Source organism: Mytilus edulis, chromosome 1 (genome assembly GCF_963676685.1).
Source record: "Mytilus edulis chromosome 1, xbMytEdul2.2, whole genome shotgun sequence".
Lineage (NCBI taxonomy): Eukaryota > Metazoa > Mollusca > Bivalvia > Mytilida > Mytilidae > Mytilus > Mytilus edulis.
Window position 1 is genome coordinate 96915724 of NC_092344.1, and position 19744 is coordinate 96935467.

The following is a 19744-nucleotide window of genomic DNA, read 5'->3' on the forward strand; positions in this document are numbered from 1 at the left end:
GCAGTTTTAGATTAGACGAAAAACCATAAACAATTCATAAAATCTGGTTTAGATCGCCACACAACCATTCTAATATACTTTATATATTACTGTATAATGTATACCCTTTATGACCCCGAACACGGTGAGTAGATATAAAACAATGTAAACTCCCCCCACTGGCCAATCGGCCCACACTAGATCGCCATTTTATAAAAGAATCGACCAACTCTTGTTTATCGACTCACCCAACTTTTGAAAACGTGTCAAATCAAATTAAACAATCAATCTGACAACTTACTTATTAACGATAAGGGTTTAAACCCCACTGAATAAAGGTCTACCAACTCGCCCCACTTATAAAAGTACCTTGCTTCCTTTAAGTATGATAAATTACTAATAGTCAGTATCCAGTTGTCCTGGTGAAGTGGTATGTGTCGTGGCTTGATATGCTTAAGGTCTTGAGTTTGAATCCCAGCATATACACTGGATTTTTTCTACGTGAATTTTGATAGATAGTCATTTCCGTATAATTGTATATTTATTTATAAGTTTTATAGTGGATTTGACATTCCCGCCAAAATGTTACAGAACAAAGGAAAGCATACATAACAAAGAAACTCAACCTGGAGTGATCTGTTAGGGGTGATCCGGCTCAGATCGCCCCTGTTAGAACAAATGAGATGGGATGTAATCGTTGTAAAAACGTTTTTCTGGAAACATCAAATCCAGTATTTTGATTGCTTGATTTCTGAGTCCGACAACGATATTCGTGCTCGAAATGTTTCGTTTTTCAGTCTAAAATCAAAAACTAAAATTCCCATTCCAACACGATACCTCATAAACGAATAAAATATTTAGGTAAATTATAGTTTGCATTTATATCATGGAAAATAATGACGTCTACAGGTCATTATTTTATGCCTTAAAACAAATTTCTTTGAAACTTGTAATCGTCCGGGTGGATTCAAAAGAACGGTCTATCGAAAGAGAATAAAAGTATTGAAAATATACACTTATATGTATTTGTATTTTAATAGTTCCCTCAAACTTTTGTTAACACGTGCATTAATGTTTGTCTTTCTTGTTTCTATTTTAATGCTTCTTTGTGTTTTTGGTTAGTTTTTGACGATGCATTTATCAAAATCGATACAACTTTATTGAACAATAAATACTCATATAACTTCAAACAACATTAGATACAAATAAAGGGTTATTTCATGTGTAGGTAGATACAATTAAAATGTATATGTAATGCAATCAAAGACATTCATGTTGTATCAGTCCCCCGTGATGAAATCAATATCATCATGATTGCAAAGGATTTATCAATTTTTAAAACTTATTCTTATTTCTGTTTATCATAAGTTTCACCTTCAATAGCATCTTTTCCGGTTCGTATGGCTCAACATTGAAACTTATTTTATAAACATTCCTTACATATACAATTGTTTAAGCAGGTTGTAGGGCAGGTACCTCTGGTGAAAATCGTAGTTTATCTACTTGGTTGGCAATACGTGGGATAACGTGAATGGTCTTTGTCTGTATAAATACTGTGATTATATCCGACACTGGAACGACAAAGAAATCAAAAACTTAATAATTTTCCAATATATTTCAACTTCTAGTTTTAATTGTTTGTTATAATAATCTTTTTCTCTAAAATTTGAAATTAGCTAATTGAAAACAAAATTGATTCTGTTTTCTGAAGTTCACCTTCTTATTTTAGTATGTGACAAAGGAACCTATGGAATTAACTGTTCTACGTCCTGTACCAATTGCAAAAACCAGTCTTGTGATCATCGCACAGGAGAATGTCCGACAGAGGCCGGTTGTAAAGCAGGATTTCATGGTTCAAAATGTAGTAAAAGTATGTTAGCCAAAATATATATCGTTACTTACACTAATTATCATTCTGTCACATCAGTTACATAAATAAAAAAAAACTAAACTATTAAAAATAAATAGATTAACATAACCATTTCATGTGCTTGTCCAAAGCCGTGAACCTCGTCAGACATATATCGTTCCCATGTGTCATAATTGGGGGTTGAATAAATAATAAGATGTCATGACTTAAGGGTTTACAGTACCTAAAGACACCTCGAATCGAAAATACATTTGACAACCAGGTGTTTGGGTGGTTATAGTAAATAAGTACTCGTAGCAAATGGTAAACTGAAAGCTGTCATTATCGTAATTATTATAATTCATTGATATATTATATTATATTTATCATAAATAACTGTTTGTTTTTCTTTCTGTTGATCATAAGTTCTCTCCTCTTAATACAGCATCTTTCTGTGTTATACAACTCAAAATGGTAAATAAATAGTCTTTTTCTCAAAACTCTTAAAAATCTTAAATTCTGGGCATTACGACATCACAAATACATGGCGTAAAACCGTATATGTTTATCCGGTAGCATTGTAACTGAAAATTATTGACCTTTTAAATAAATGCACCTTCAATGGCGTGTGAAAAGTGTAAAACATGAAATGTGCAGCTGATTTTTTGTTTAGAAATGGTATGATTATACCCGACACATGCGCAACAATACGATTCAAAAATAAATCTGGTTTTATTACAGTAATAAAAAAAACTAAACTATCAAAGATAATAGGTTCACATTACCATTTCATGAACTAATCCCAAGTCAGGAATCTCGTTAGTGATTGGCGTGTGTCATAATTGAGTGTTCAATAATAAATAAGATGTCATGACTTAAAGGTTTGCAATGCATAAAGCTGTATTCGAATGGAATATGTACCTTTGACAACCAGGTTGTAAATAATCAAAAGTAGCCAACTATAACTCGAAAGCTGCAATTTTTGTAATTAAAAAAATATTTGTAAATTTATCTAATATTGACGAAAGAAAAAAATGATTTTTTCTTATTTCTGTTGATCATAAGTTTTCCCTCTCTTAATAACATCTTTTCCGGTTCCTTTGGCTCGAATCGGATGTTTATTTTCATCTCGAAACTCTGTTCAAATTTGAATTTCGGGTCATTTCATATCAAACATACCTGGCGTAGAACGTAAACTCTCTCAAGCCGGGTATACTTTGCCATATGGTAAGACAAGGATATATTAACCGAAAACAGATTAGGCAATATTCCTTACAAATAGAACTGTTTATGCAGGCTGTAGTGCTAATACCTATAGTGAGAATTGCCAGCTTCAATGCCACTGTTTGGATGGCGTTACGTGTGATAATGTGAATGGTCAATGTCCTGATGGATTGTGTGATCCGGGATGGAGATCAAACACTTGTAGTCAGAGTAAGTGTTATATTTATACGATTGTGTCAATATAGAAGAACCATTAAAAAAACAATCAAAGAAAGCGAAATTTAATGTAGTTCATGTTGATATAATTATAACATGATGTTTTTCTCCTTCTTGTGATTAATATGGTGTTGCCATACTTAGGTTTAATATTATAAAATGAACAGTTGTCTATATAACTGTCAAGAATTCGATATAGGAACATTTGGGAATGGTTGTATTCAAAAGTGTACAACTTAAATATTCAAAAATTGTAACGGTTTAAGAAGAGCTCGTGATCCGTTGGTAGTATGTAGATCAGAATGTTGTGGGTACAGATGCAGTCACAGTAATTTCAATTTGTTTTTCCTGAAAACAATATATAGCCTATAAGAGACAATAAAAGGATGATTACATTGTAAAAGCAATGAGTTGCAACTGATATTATATTGATAATTTTCAATAAATGCACCTTTTTGGGGAAAAGTATGATTAAAGCAAATGTAACAAAAAGTAAATGAGAATTTAATTAGTCATTACTGCAACTTCTACTTGTTTTTTGTTTTGTTTTGTTTTACTAATTTTATTGAAGGTTGGAATTAACTATTTGAGAACAAAATTAAATTTGTTTTCTGAAGATCACCGAACTTTGTATTTTAGCATGTAGTAAAGGTTCTTACGGGATTAACTGTTCTACGTCATGTTCCAATTGCAAAACCAGCCTTGTGATCATCGTACAGGAGTATGTCCGATAGCAGTAAAGCCATTTGAGAAAACATTATCCTTCACATATCGAATCAAATGTTATGACCCGCCTAAGAGAAATAAAGTGTTCAGTAAAAGCATATGTAGGTGCCAAAGAAAGGGAATTAGCAAACTCGAACTAGTTCAAGCAAGATACCATGTTTTTTTGGCCAGGCGATATCCTTTTTCAGACTTTTGGTGAACAATTACCGTTATGTTTTTTAGGATTCCCTTTCCTTTTATACCCTATGTAATTGATATGAGAACATTACACCAAATGCCAGCTATCTGTGTGTAAAAGCAAAATAATTTCATCTGGCAAGGAATATAAAGTAAAAAAATATAATTTGTCTATATTTTTTTTTATCAAAAAAGGGATCCTTAAATTCTTCATAATCCCTGAAATAATATTAGGGAATTTGTAGTATTAACATTTGTATGTAAATATATACATGTCGAAAAGTTAATAATAATAGTAAATAGATATAAAAAGATTTGGTATACGTGTATTCACATAATAGATTATATTGAAATTCTGGCATTAAAGACAAAAACGGGATGTCACTCAGCAGAGAATTTTGTAAGATAAAATATTTACAAAGGTGTCTGCATCATATATTTGTTTTCCTTAGGATGACAAGATAATCAGAACATGTTATGGCCTTGTTAGTTTATTTTCGATCTATGAGTTTGTCTCCACTCTTTAATGTTTCGCCCTTCTTTTATGTTACTATTACCTAAAGTAATATTTACATTGAATTATAAACACGCTTTTAGTGACATTATCTAAGACGAAAGCAAATATATTTATTTCCATCTGTAGAAGCTTTATCTGTAGTGCTGGTTAATTTATAAACTTGGTACCATTAAAACGTTTAATCCCGCTGCAAATGTTTGCACCCGTCCTAAGTCAGGAATCTGATGTACAGTAGTTGTCGTTTGTTTATGTAATTTATACGTGTTTCTCGTTTCTCGTTTTTTATATAGATTAGACCGTTGGTTTTCCTGTTTGAATGGTTTTACACTAGTAGTTTTGGGCCCCTTTATAGCTTTTTGTTCGGTGTAAGCCAAGGATCCGTGTTGAAGGCCGTACATTGACCTATAATGGTTTACTTTTATAAATTGTTATTTGGATGGAGAGTTGTCTCATTGGCACTCACACCACATCTTCCTTTATCTTTTTAAAAAAAAGACTTCATCTTCAAATATACAATTGATATATTTTAGAATGTGAGGTTGGTACTTATGGGCCAAATTGTCAAAATACTTGTGATAAATGTAAATATACAGAATGTAACCAGTTAAATGGTACTTGTACACATGGATGTTCTGCTGGATGGAAGGGACCCAAGTGTGAAATAAGTATGTTTTTAATATAGACTAATTTCAATTAATAATCTGTGAACAGTTTTGTTTACACTTAATACCATGACAATTCATGGCATTCAGATTATCAGAAGTCCATTACCAGTTCTCAGAAGTGCATGATCATTTTTGTTTTGTTTGACTTGAAACAGATTATTTAGCGAATGTCCATCTGGATAGTTTACTGAGAAACATTACACAGTGCTGGTAATTCATTTACCTTTATAACTTTAATTTATACATCGAAAATCGATTCAAATATTAATATGAAAATATGAAGATGTGGTATGGTTGTCAATGATACAACTCCGAACTATAGACCAAGTGACATAAAGTATAGAAATATAGATCACTTTTTGGACTTCAACAACGAGCAAAACCCATAATAGTAAAGGCCCCCGAAATGACAAATGTTATACAATACAAACGAGAAAACTAGCGTCCTGATTTATGTACAATACTTTTATGTAAAAAAAAATGATATTAAGTAACAAATTTGTACAACAATGCAACTTGTTACAGCAGGGGTGGATAAAGCACAGGGGTGTTCTAACTTATTTTCCCCTTGACATGTTATATGAAGAACGCATATTTGCACTGATACAACTGCACTACGCCTAATATGATTAAATTGTACCTCAATTATTTATATAAATGATTATATTATATATTGGTGCGTTCCTGTTCATGTGTGGGTGTGTGTGTCTTCATATAGATTTATAGATATATTTGATACTGATGAGGGTTGTATATAAAATATTTCGTTGAAAAAAACTATGTATATATGACATGTTGTGTGATTGCTTATGTAGTTCTAAAGATTTAGTGTTTCTATGTTGTCCCTGATTTCCCTTTATCTATATAAAGCAGCAGGAATCTTGAATCAAAAATTTTGAGGACAAAACGAAGAATGGTATTCGGTTGATTGAGAACTACGGCAATTGACTTTTATTTGCATAAAGTTACAAAGGAGAAAGTCTGATGAACTATTGAAGAAAGTTACATTTGTATGTTAATATATACATGTCGAAAAGTTGATAATAGTTGTAAATAAATATAAGAAGATGTGGTATGAGTGAATGTTATTCACATAATAGTTTATATTGAAATTCAGGCATTGAAGATAAAAATGGGATGTCACTCATCAGAGAATTTTGTAACATCAAATTATTAATACAGGTATCATACATCTGTTTTCCTTAGGATTACAAAATTATTAGAACATGTTACGACATTGTCAGTTTATTTTCGGGTTTGTCTGTCCCTATTGTATCTTTCGCCCTTCTTTTATTTTACTATTACCTAAAGTAATATTTACATTGAATTATAAACACGCTTTTAGTGACATTATCTAAGACGAATGCAAATATGTACATTTTCATCTATAGACTCTTCATCTGCAGTACTGTTCTATCTATATACTTATAAATAAAGACTTCATCTTCAAATACAGTTTATATATTTTAGGATGTGAGAAAGGTGCTTATGGGCCAAATTGTCAAGATACTTGTGATAACTGTAAAGATACAGAATGTAACCAGTTCAATGGTACTTGTGCAGATGGATGTTCTGCTGGATGGAAGGGTTCCAAGTGTGACATGAGTATGTTAAATATATATAAATCTTTATCAGTTGATTTATCTAGTGAAAACCCTGTTTATTATGAAGATCAAGCTCACATGACAGCAGAAATTTAATAATATATATCTTAATGCCAAACTATTTAAAATGGCGGGACTTCACTTTTAAAGTTTTAAATCTGTGCTGAAAACCATCTTCGAATTGAAAGTAGCACACATATAGGATAATGAACAACGAATATTTTTTGTTTGAAAGGACAAAGTACGATGAGCATGCGAGAACGGCTCCCAATTTTCGTTCAAACTATAAGTGACGTGCAAAAGATTACAATGCTATGTTTTTAAAGTTTAAAAGTTAAACCTATATTTTTGTAAACATCAATAGATTTGTCATTTTTCGCATGTATTATTCATGCTTTGTTGCTGTAAATTATTCACTATTCGCGAAAACGGCAGTTTCCAAACCTTTTCTGTATCTATACTATAAGCGTACCTACGGACCACAATCATATGTATACCTGACCAACGCAAATTTGTATATTTTCATCTGTAGACTCGTTATCTGAGGTACTGGTAAATCCATATACTTATAAATAAAGACTTCGTCTTGAGATCCGATTTATATATTTTAGGATGTAAGAATGGTACTTATGGGCCAAATTGTCAAGATACTTGTGATAACTGTCAAGAAACAGAATGTAACCAGTTCAATGGTACTTGTACACGTGGATGTTCTGCTGGATGGAAGGGTCCCAAGTGTGAAATACGTATGTTTTAATATACACTAGTCTCAATTAATTATCTTGTGAACAGTCTTGTTTACACTTAATACCATGACAATTCATGGCATTCAAATTATCAGAAGTCCATTACCAGTTCTCAGAAGTGCATTATTATTTTTGTTTTGTTTGACTTGAAACAGATTATCTAGCGAATGTTTATCTGGATAGTTTACTGAGAAACATTACACAGTGCTGGTAATTCATTTACCTTTATAACTTAGATTTATACATCGAAAATTGATTCAAATGTTCATATCAAAATAAGAAGATGTTGTATGGTTGTCAATGATACAACTCTCAACTATAGACCAAGTGACATAAAGTATAGAAATATAGATCACTTTTTTGACTTCAACAACGAGCAAAACCCATAATAGTAAAGGCCCCCGAAATGACAAATGTTATACAATACAAACGAGAAAACTAGCGTCCTGATTTATGTACAATACTTTTATGTAAAAAAAATGATATTAAGTAACAAATTTGTACAACAATGCAACTTGTTACAGCAGGGGTGGATAAAGCACAGGGGTGTTCTAACTTATTTTCCCCTTGACATGTTATATGAAGAACGCATATTTGCACTGATACAACTGCACCACGCCTAATATGATTAAATTGTACCTCAATTATTTATATAAATGATTATATTATATATTGGTGCGTTCCTGTTCATGTGTGGGTGTGTGTGTCTTAATATAGATTTATAGATATATTTGATACTGATGAGGGTTGTATATAAAATATTTCGTTGAAAAAAACTATGTATATATGACATGTTGTGTGATTGCTTATGTAGTTCTAAAGATTTAGTGTTTCTATGTTGTCCCTGATTTCCCTTTATCTATATAAAGCAGCAGGAATCTTGAATCAAAAATTTTGAGGACAAAACGAAGAATGGTATTCGGTTGATTGAGAACTACGGCCATTGATTTTTATTTGCATAAAGTTACAAAGGAGAAAGTCTGATGAACTATTGAAGAAAGTTACATTTGTATGTTAATATATACATGTCGAAAAGTTGATAATAGTTGTAAATAAATATAAGAAGATGTGGTATGAGTGAATGTTATTCACATAATAGTTTATATTGAAATTCAGGCATTGAAGATAAAAATGGGATGTCACTCATCAGAGAATTTTGTAACATCAAATTATTAATACAGGTATCATACATCTGTTTTCCTTAGGATTACAAAATTATTAGAACATGTTACGACATTGTCAGTTTATTTTCGAGTTTGTCTGTCCCTATTGTATCTTTCGCCCTTCTTTTATTTTACCATTACCTAAAGTAATATTTACATTGAATTATTAACACGCTTTTAGTGACATTATCTAAGACGAAAGCAAATATGTACATTTTCATCTGTAGACTCTTCATCTGCAGTACTGTTCTATCTATATACTTATAAATAAAGACTTCATCTTCAAATACAGTTTATATATTTTAGGTTGTGAGAATGGTACTTATGGGCCAAATTGTCAAGATACTTGTGATAACTGTAAAGATACAGAATGTAACCAGTTCAATGGTACTTGTACAGATGGATGTTCTGCTGGATGGAAGGGTTCCAAGTGTGACATGAGTATGTTAAATATATATAAATCTTTATCAGTTGATTTATCTAGTGAAAACCCTGTTTATTATGAAGATCAAGCTCACATGACAGCAGAAATTTAATAATATATATCCTAATGCCAAACTATTTAAAATGGCTGGACATCACTTTTAAAGTTTTAAATCTGTGCTGAAAACCATCTTCGAATTGAAAGTAGTACACATAGTGATATAGGATAATGAACAACGAATATTTTTTGTTTGAAAGGACAAAGTACAATGAGCATGCGAGAACGGCTCCCAATTTTCGTTCAAACTATAAGTGACGTGCAAAAGATTACAATGCTATGTTTTTAAAGTTTAAAAGTTAAACCTATATTTTTGTAAACATCAATAGATTTGTCATTTTTCGCATGTATTATTCATGCTTTGTTGCTGTAAATTATTCACTATTCGCGAAAACGGCAGTTTCCAAACCTTTTCTGTATCTATACTATAAGCGTACCTACGGACCACAATCATATTTATACCTGACCAACGCAAATTTGTATATTTTCATCTGTAGACTCGTTATCTGAGGTACTGGTAAATCCATATACTTATAAATAAAGACTTCGTCTTGAGATCCAATTTATATATTTTAGGATGTAAGAATGGTACTTATGGGCCAAATTGTCAAGATACTTGTGATAACTGTCAAGAAACAGAATGTAACCAGTTCAATGGTACTTGTACACGTGGATGTTCTGCTGGATGGAAGGGTCCCAAGTGTGAAATACGTATGTTTTAATATACACTAGTCTCAATTAATTATCTTGTGAACAGTCTTGTTTACACTTAATACCATGACAATTCATGGCATTCAGATTATCAGAAGTCCATTACCAGTTCTCAGAAGTGCATTATTATTTTTGTTTTGTTTGACTTGAAACAGATTATCTAGCGAATGTTTATCTGGATAGTTTACTGAGAAACATTACACAGTGCTGGTAATTCATTTACCTTTATAACTTAGATTTATACATCGAAAATTGATTCAAATGTTCATATAAAAATAAGAAGATGTTGTATGGTTGTCAATGATACAACTCTCAACTATAGACCAAGTGACATAAAGTATAGAAATATAGATCACTTTTTTGACTTCAACAACGAGCAAAACCCATAATAGTAAAGGCCCCCGAAATGACAAATGTTATACAATACAAACGAGAAAACTAGCGTCCTGATTTATGTACAATACTTTTATGTAAAAAAAATGATATTAAGTAACAAATTTGTACAACAATGCAACTTGTTACAGCAGGGGTGGATAAAGCACAGGGGTGTTCTAACTTATTTTCCCCTTGACATGTTATATGAAGAACGCATATTTGCACTGATACAACTGCACCACGCCTAATATGATTAAATTGTACCTCAATTATTTATATAAATGATTATATTATATATTGGTGCGTTCCTGTTCATGTGTGGGTGTGTGTGTCTTAATATAGATTTATAGATATATTTGATACTGATGAGGGTTGTATATAAAATATTTCGTTGAAAAAAACTATGTATATATGACATGTTGTGTGATTGCTTATGTAGTTCTAAAGATTTAGTGTTTCTATGTTGTCCCTGATTTCCCTTTATCTATATAAAGCAGCAGGAATCTTGAATCAAAAATTTTGAGGACAAAACGAAGAATGGTATTCGGTTGATTGAGAACTACGGCCATTGATTTTTATTTGCATAAAGTTACAAAGGAGAAAGTCTGATGAACTATTGAAGAAAGTTACATTTGTATGTTAATATATACATGTCGAAAAGTTGATAATAGTTGTAAATAAATATAAGAAGATGTGGTATGAGTGAATGTTATTCACATAATAGTTTATATTGAAATTCAGGCATTCAAGATACAAATGGGATGTCACTCATCAGAGAATTTTGTAACATCAAATTATTAATACAGGTATCATACATCTGTTTTCCTTAGGATTACAAAATTATTAGAACATGTTACGACATTGTCAGTTTATTTTCGAGTTTGTCTGTCCCTATTGTATCTTTCGCCCTTCTTTTATTTTACCATTACCTAAAGTAATATTTACATTGAATTATTAACACGCTTTTAGTGACATTATCTAAGACGAAAGCAAATATGTACATTTTCATCTGTAGACTCTTCATCTGCAGTACTGTTCTATCTATATACTTATAAATAAAGACTTCATCTTCAAATACAGTTTATATATTTTAGGTTGTGAGAAAGGTACTTATGGGCCAAATTGTCAAGATACTTGTGATAACTGTAAAGATACAGAATGTAACCAGTTCAATGGTACTTGTACAGATGGATGTTCTGCTGGATGGAAGGGTTCCAAGTGTGACATGAGTATGTTAAATATATATAAATCTTTATCAGTTGATTTATCTAGTGAAAACCCTGTTTATTATGAAGATCAAGCTCACATGACAGCAGAAATTTAATAATATATATCCTAATGCCAAACTATTTAAAATGGCTGGACATCACTTTTAAAGTTTTAAATCTGTGCTGAAAACCATCTTCGAATTGAAAGTAGTACACATAGTGATATAGGATAATGATCAACGAATATTGTTTTGTTTGAAAGGACAAAGTACAATGAGCATGCGAGAACGGCTCCCAAATTTCGTTCAAACTATAAGTGACGTGCAAAAGATTACAATACTATGTTTTTAAAGTTTAAAAGTTGAACCTATATTTTTGTAAACATCAATAGATTTGTGATTTTTCGCATGTATTATTCATGCTTTGTTGCTGTAAATTATTCACTATTCGCGAAAACGGCAGTTTCCAAACATTTTCTGTATCTTATACTATAAGCGTACATACGGACCACAGTCATATTTATACCTGACCAACGCAAATTTGTATATTTTCATCTGTAGAATCGTTATCTGAGGTACTGGTAAATCCATATACTTATAAATAAAGACTTCGTCTTGAGATACAATTTATATATTTTAGGATGTAAGAATGGTACTTATGGGCCAAATTGTCAAGATACTTGTGATAACTGTCAAGAAACAGAATGTAACCAGTTCAATGGTACTTGTACACGTGGATGTTCTGCTGGATGGAAGGGTTCCAAGTGTGAAATACGTATGTTTTAATATACACTAGTCTCAATTAATTATCTTGTGAACAGTGTTGTTTACACTGAATACCATGCAAATTCATGGCATTCAGATTATCAGAAGTCCTTTACCAGTTATCAGAAGTGCATAATTAGTTTTGTTTTGTTTGACTTGAAACAGATTATTTAGCGAATGTCCATCTGGATAGTTTACTGAGAAACATTACACAGTGCTGGTAATTCATTTACCTTTATAACTTAAATTTATACATCGAAAATCGATTCAAATGTTCATATCAAAATAAGAAGATGTTGTATGGTTGTCAATGATACAACTCTCAACTATAGACCAAGTGACATAAAGTATAGAAATATAGATCACTTTTTGGACTTCAACAACGAGCAAAACCCATATTAGTAAAGGTCCCCGAAATGACAAATGTAATACAATATAAACGAGAAAACTAGCGTCCTGATTTATGTACAATACTTTTATGTAAAAAAAATTATATAAAGTACCAAATTTGTACAACAACGCAACTTGTTACAGCAGGGGTGGATAAAGCACAGGGGTGTTCTAACTTATTTTCCCCTTGACATGTTATATGAAGTTTGCATATTTGCACTGATACAACTGCACCGCGGCTAATATGATTAAATTATACCTCAATTATTTATATAAATGATTATATTATATATCGATGCGTTCCTGTTCATGTGTGTGTGTGTGTGTGTGTGTGTAAATATAGGTATATAGATATATTTGATACTGATGAGGGTTGTATATAACACATTTCGTTGAAAAAACTATGTATATATGACATGTTGTGTGATTGCTTATGTAGTTCTAAAGATTTAGTGTTTCTACGTTGTCCCTGATTTCCCTTTATCTATATAAAGCAGCAGGAATCTTGAATTAAAAATTTTGAGGACAAAACGAAGAATGGTATTCGGTTGATTGAGAACTACGACCATTGATTTTTATTTGCATAAAGTTACAAAGGAGAAAGTCCGATGAACTATTGAAGAAAGTTTGACGACCACTCGCGACACCTACAGCATTAACATTTGTATGTTAATGTATACATGTAGAAAAGTTAATAATAGTTGTAAATAAATATAAGAAGATGTGGTATGAGTGAAAGTTATTAACATAATAGTTTATATTGAAATTCAGGCATTGAATACCAAAACGGGATGTCACTCATTAGAGAATTTTGTAACATCAAATTATTAACAAAGGTATTATACATCTGTTTTCCTTAGGATTACAAAATCATTAGAACATGTTACGACATTGTCAGTTTATTTTCGATCTATGAGTTTGTCTGTCCCTATTGTATCTTTCGCCCTTCTTTTATTTTACCATTACCTAAAGTAATATTTACATTGAATGATAAACACGTTTTTAGTAACATTATCTAAGACGAAAGCAAATATGTACATTTTCATCTGTAGACTCTTTTTCTGCAGTACTGTTCAATCTATATACTTATAAATAAAGACGTCATCTTCAAATACAGTTTATATATTTTAGGATGTGAGAATGGTACTTATGGGCCAAATTGTCAAGATACTTGTGATAACTGTAAAGATACAGAATGTAACCAGTTCAATGGTACTTGTACAGATGGATGTTCTGCTGGATGGAAGGGTCTCAAGTGTGACATGAGTATGTTAAATATATATAAATCTTTATCAGTTGATTTATCTAGTGAAAACCCTGTTTATTATGAAGATCAAACTCACATTACAGCAGAAATTTAATGATATATATCTTAATACCAAACTATTTAAAATGGCTGGACATCACTTTTAAAGTTTTAAATCTGTGCTGAAAACCATCTTCAAATTGAAAGTAGCACACATATAGGATAATGATCAACGAATATTGTTTTGTTTGAAAGGACAAAGTACGATGAGCATGCGAGAACGGCTCCCAAATTTCGTTCAAACTATAAGTGACGTGCAAAAGATTACAATACTATTTTTTTAAAGTTTAAATGTTAAACCTATATTTTTGTATATAGATTTGTCAGTTTCCGCATGTATTATTCATGCTTTGTTGCTGTAATATTCACTATTCGCGAAGACGGCAGTTTCCAAACCTTTTCTGTATCTTATACTATAAGCGTACATATTTATACCTGACCAACGCAAATTTGTATATTTTCATTTATAGAATCGTTATCTGAGGTACTGGTAAATCTATATATATAAATAAAGATTTCGTCTGAAGATAAAATTTATATATTTAAGAATGTGAGAATGGTACTTATGGGCCAAATTGTCAAGATACCTGTGATAACTGTAAAGAGACAGAATGTAACCAGTTCAATGGTACTTGTACAGATGGATGTTCTGCTGGATGGAAGGGTCCCAAGTGTGAAATAAGTATGTTTGATGCATATTAATCTTAATTAGTTCAATTATCTGGTGAAAGGTCCTGTTTACAATACATACTATGAGGATCAAGCAAACAGTACAGCAGAAAATTAATACTTTAATTTTAATACCATACTGTTCATGTAATAAATAAGATGTCATTACTTAAAGGTTTACAGTGCTTAAAGAAAAGAAAGTAATAGAAAGATTATCAATGAACCATTGGGAGTATGTACATCAGGATGGCGTGGGCCAAGATGCAATCATACTAATTTCAATATGTTTTCCCGAAAATATTACATAGCATGTTAAGGTGGCTCAGGTCTCTCAGAAGTTTTCGGACCATTTAAGCTCAAAATATTACTTTTAAAGAGGTATGTAAAAGGTACCGTTTTTCATATTGAAATGATAAGGAAAATAGAGGTGTTGACATATTGTTTTTATCGGAATATCAAAAAAACGTTCTATGACACTTTGTCCAAAACTGTAATATAAAAAGCTGAAATAAGCTTCAAAGAATGAGCAAATAAAAAACATATCTCACCGAAAAGGAAAATTGAATATTTTGCATTAAAACCCAAAATTTTGACGGGAAAGGTATGAAATTGGGTGAAATGTCATACTGAGTCTTTCACAGATACACGTAATAGCGATTATATTTTTTGTGACAAAAGTACAATACTTTAACATTTTTAATCAATGAAAATATTTAAAAAAAAAAAAAAAAGTGAATTTACGACACAAACTTTTGTGTGCATGGTAATTCATGCGTGAAATATGCGCAGTCGAATAGTCCCGATCCACCTTAAGAGACAATAAAAAGTTGAAAATATTGTAAAAGTAATTAGTTGCAATAGTAAGGAAACAACAGCAACTGATTGCTATTGATCAATTTAGACTAATGTCCCTTTTTGTGGAGGTATAATTTTACATGAAATGTGCAACTGATTTTTGGTTTTGAAATGATGTACTTATATCCGAAAATTGGCACAGCAAATGTAACAAAAACTAAATCAGATATTAATTTATCAACTCATTACTGCAACTTCTAATTGTTTGTTTGATATAATAAATTTGTTCAAGGTTGGAATTAACTTATTAAGAACAAATTTTAATCAGTTTTCTGAAGTTCGCCGAACTTTTTATTTTAGCATGTGACAAAGGAACTTACGGGATTAACTGTTCTATGTCATGTAGCAATTGCAGAAACCAGTCGTGTGATCATCGTACAGGAATATGTCCAATAGATGGCGGTTGTAAAGTAGGATATCAAGGTTTAAAATGTATCACAGGTATATAACCCAAAACTTATATCATTACTTACACTAATTAAACAATTGAAGGTCTTACCACTTCGATAATAAGAATGAAATTTAAAAAAGGAAGTAAGAAAATGTCACTCCTTGTTGATGTAATTTGGTTTTTCAAATTGATATAAAAAATAAGATTAATAGGTATTTCAAGGTCATAGGTCAATGAACTCAAAACAGAAGACCAGAGGTTCATCACTTGTATGGTTGTGGAGAAATACTGATTTGAAATACATAAGGGGAGAAAACTCCTATAAATGTTAACCAAAACACTTTGACTGAAATAGGTTGACGTTGCGCCTTATTGTAAACAGTTATTTGGCAAAAAAATCATATCATTTACTGTCTTAAATTTTCAAAGGGAAAAAACTCCCATAAGATGTCTTCCGATCACTCTAGTTAAAATAAACCAAATCACTCCCAAGAGTAGACGAACAATTTGCTAAAATCTTTTACGGTTTTAGAGATATAGCGATAACAAGAAAAAAGGGACGCGGGGAGATAACTCCTATAAGAATAAGTGTTCGGTCACACAGGGTGAGTTTTGAAACCCCCATTACTGTACAACATCATTGGCAAAACAATTCATTCGATATGTTGTAAGACAAAAAAACATCTCAGACGGCAGAAGAAAAAAAAATAATCAGAAGAAAAACAAAAGGTCTTTCCACGAAAAGTGGAAAGACCTAATTATCATTTTGTTACATCAGTTACATTGATAATAATAAAGAACCATTTAAAAGAAATAGGTTAACACTACCATTTCATGTGCTGATGTCCCATTTACGGAGCCTCGACAGTTATTGTCGTGTGTTATAATTTGGTGTTGAATTAAAATCTTAATTTTTTTTATTTTATATCTTCATTACACACACATATATGTATATGTCGTGTCCATGTTATTATTTTGTACAGGTTATTACTTGTACAAACATTTTGTACAAGTAATTACTTGTATGATGCCATCATACAGGTTATAACTTGTACAAATACAATTGTACAAGTAATTACTTGTCCAATTTTTATTGAGAAAAAGATAATAACTTGTACAAATCATTATTCTACCTTGGCCTATTTCCTGACTACAATAAATCTTTCCCTTTAAACAAATAAGTTATTATAAGTGCATCAGTATAAACTTGAAAAATTTTAGAATTTTTTTTATTTGATAAATATGGTAGCCAATTTGTACAGTTGAGTAGGGTATTAAAGGATAAAAATGGAAAATATCAAATAAAATCTTTTAATTATTTGTGAAAGATAAAGAGATACTTTTAGTTATGTAAGGGAATCCAAGTTAAGTTCCAAAAAGACAGCACTTCAAAAATAATTCTTAAGATGGCATGATGTTTTGAATGTAGAAGGAATTAAATTAATAAACTAATTTGCAAAGGAGACGAAATTATTTATTATTGTAAAGTTAATCAACTTTACCCTCTGATTAGAACAACACACTCTGGAGGCATACAAATAATAATTATAAGGAGTTAAAAAAAACCACAAATTGCTAATATAAGAAGAGAAATTATCCAGATTTTCACTCATATGTGTGAATAATTTGAAAAAAGGTCGCTCCTCCTATCATTACTATAGTCTTTAATGCTTGTAGTCAACTTAAAGTCAAAGATGTTACTGTCAGGTAGACCATGTTGATTATCATTCATGTACTATCATGATCACTGTACCAAATTCAGTGGACCGCCCGTAAAAGGCAGAAGTGGCTTACCAACTCACTGACTTTGTTTTTACTTTTTGGAGCTCCACATATCCTGCATGGTGTTAATTGAAGGGACGTTCTTCTTTGGCTAGAACTTTCGTTTATGTATAGTAGACCACTTGCACCTCAACGTGTCCGTAAAAATATAGAACGCCGACTTAAAAGAGTATGATGATTACATGAACACAGTAGAACAACCGACACTGGTCTGAATGATTAGGATTGTGTAATTCCATAAAAAAAAAACAAAAAACAAAAAAAAAAAAAAAAAACAAAAAAACAAGTAAATAAATAATTATAATTAAAACTCAACTGTCAGGGAACAATTGAATATTTCCATTGAAAAAAATAATAAATCAAAATAATTAGAAGAAGAGTTTCATTTTATTTATTCTTTTCAATGACTTTGTTACTTTGCACCAGCAGTCCGTATTTTAGTGGCACCTAGTTGTTCAACCTAATATGCTCAAAGTGTCATGTTTGCTGAAGTTATTTATAATTTACTTAAAAAGAAACAAATAAAACTAAAAGATAGCGAGTTGTACAAGTTATTATCTTTTTCTCAACAAAAAATGTACAGGTAATTACTCGTACAATTATATTTGTACAAGTAATAACTTGTATGATGGCATCATACAAGTAATTACTCTTACACAGTTTTTGTACAGGTAATAACCTGTACAAAATAATAAAATGTACACGACATATACATATAAACTGGGGATGATAAAGAGCTTCGTATATTTAGAGAAACCTAGACATTCTATGCCAAAGGGCCAAGTGAGGTTTTCTGAGTTTTCCGTCGTCCGTCGTCCGTCGTCCGTCGTCGTCGTCGTCATCCGTCGTTAGCTTTTACAAAAATCTTCTCCTCTGAAACTACTGGGCCAAATGTTACCAAACTTGGCCACAATCATCATTAGGGTATATAGTTTAAAAAATGTGTCCGGTGACCCGCCATTTAACCAAGATGGCCGCCACAGCTTAAAATAGAACATAGGGGTAAAATGCAGTTTTTGGCTTATAACTCAAAAACCAAAGCATTTAGAGCAAATCTGACGGAGGTTAAATTTGTTTATTAGGTCAAGATCTATCTGGCCATACATTTTCAGATAACCCGTTGTTGGGTTGCTGCCCCTAAATGGTAATTTTAAGGAAATTTTGCTGTTTTTGGTTATTATTCTGAATACTTTTATAGATAGAGATAACCTGTAAAAAGCAATAATGTTCAGCAAAGTAAGATTTACAAATAAGTCAACATGACTGAAATGGTCAATTGACCCCCTAAGGAGTTAATGTCCTTTATAGTCAATTTTTTACAATTTTCATTGGGCCAAGTTGATTATAGATAGAGATAATTGTAAGCAGCAAGAATGTTCAGTAAAGTAAGATGTACAAGCACATCACCATCACCAAAACACAATTTTGTCATGAATCTATCTGTTTCTTTTGTTTAATATTCACATATACCAAGGTGAGCAACACAGGCTCTTTAGAGCCTCTAGTTCATGTGTTTTGTCATTTGATTTTGCCATTTGATTATGGACTTTCCGATTAGATTTTCCTCAGAGTTCAGTATTTTTGTGATTTTACTTTTTATCAGCAATCAAAGACGGGCTTCAATAGTATTGTGAAACTTCCTATTCTAGAGTTGGCGTGAATCAGATGTGGATACTTAAAGGTTACATAGATCTTTTAGAGTACACACAATATAAGACTCCTTCATCTTGCAATAATATTAAAACATTTGACTTTTCTACACTTTACACAAGTATTCCACATTCCAAACTAAAAGACAAATTGAAAAAGTTGGTATTGCTTTGTTTCATAAAAAAGAATGGCCAACTTAGATACAAGTATCTGGTCTTAGGGAGGGATAAATCCTACTTTGTAAAGGATCACTCTGATTCAAATAAAAAATTCTCTGAAACTGACATAATCAAGAT

At 31.4% G+C, this 19744-nt stretch overlaps 1 protein-coding gene across 3 annotated transcripts in view; it reads left to right on the top strand.

Annotated features, from left to right (window-relative positions):
• LOC139516026 (multiple epidermal growth factor-like domains protein 11) overlaps nucleotides 1-19744 on the top strand; it is a 271615-nt gene that overhangs the window by 193467 nt on the left and 58404 nt on the right. Inside the window, exons 6-17 of one of the 3 annotated variants that reach the window (XM_071305842.1) lie at nucleotides 1709-1849; nucleotides 3125-3262; nucleotides 5219-5353; nucleotides 6824-6958; nucleotides 7569-7703; nucleotides 9173-9307; nucleotides 9924-10058; nucleotides 11528-11662; nucleotides 12281-12415; nucleotides 13927-14061; nucleotides 14649-14783; nucleotides 15926-16066. In XM_071305842.1, the coding sequence (XP_071161943.1) occupies nucleotides 1709-1849; nucleotides 3125-3262; nucleotides 5219-5353; nucleotides 6824-6958; nucleotides 7569-7703; nucleotides 9173-9307; nucleotides 9924-10058; nucleotides 11528-11662; nucleotides 12281-12415; nucleotides 13927-14061; nucleotides 14649-14783; nucleotides 15926-16066 (1635 nt within the window). The remainder of the gene's footprint in view (nucleotides 1-1708; nucleotides 1850-3124; nucleotides 3263-5218; nucleotides 5354-6823; nucleotides 6959-7568; nucleotides 7704-9172; nucleotides 9308-9923; nucleotides 10059-11527; nucleotides 11663-12280; nucleotides 12416-13926; nucleotides 14062-14648; nucleotides 14784-15925; nucleotides 16067-19744) is intronic. The other 2 variants (XM_071305849.1, XM_071305834.1) reach the window with 2 other exon arrangements.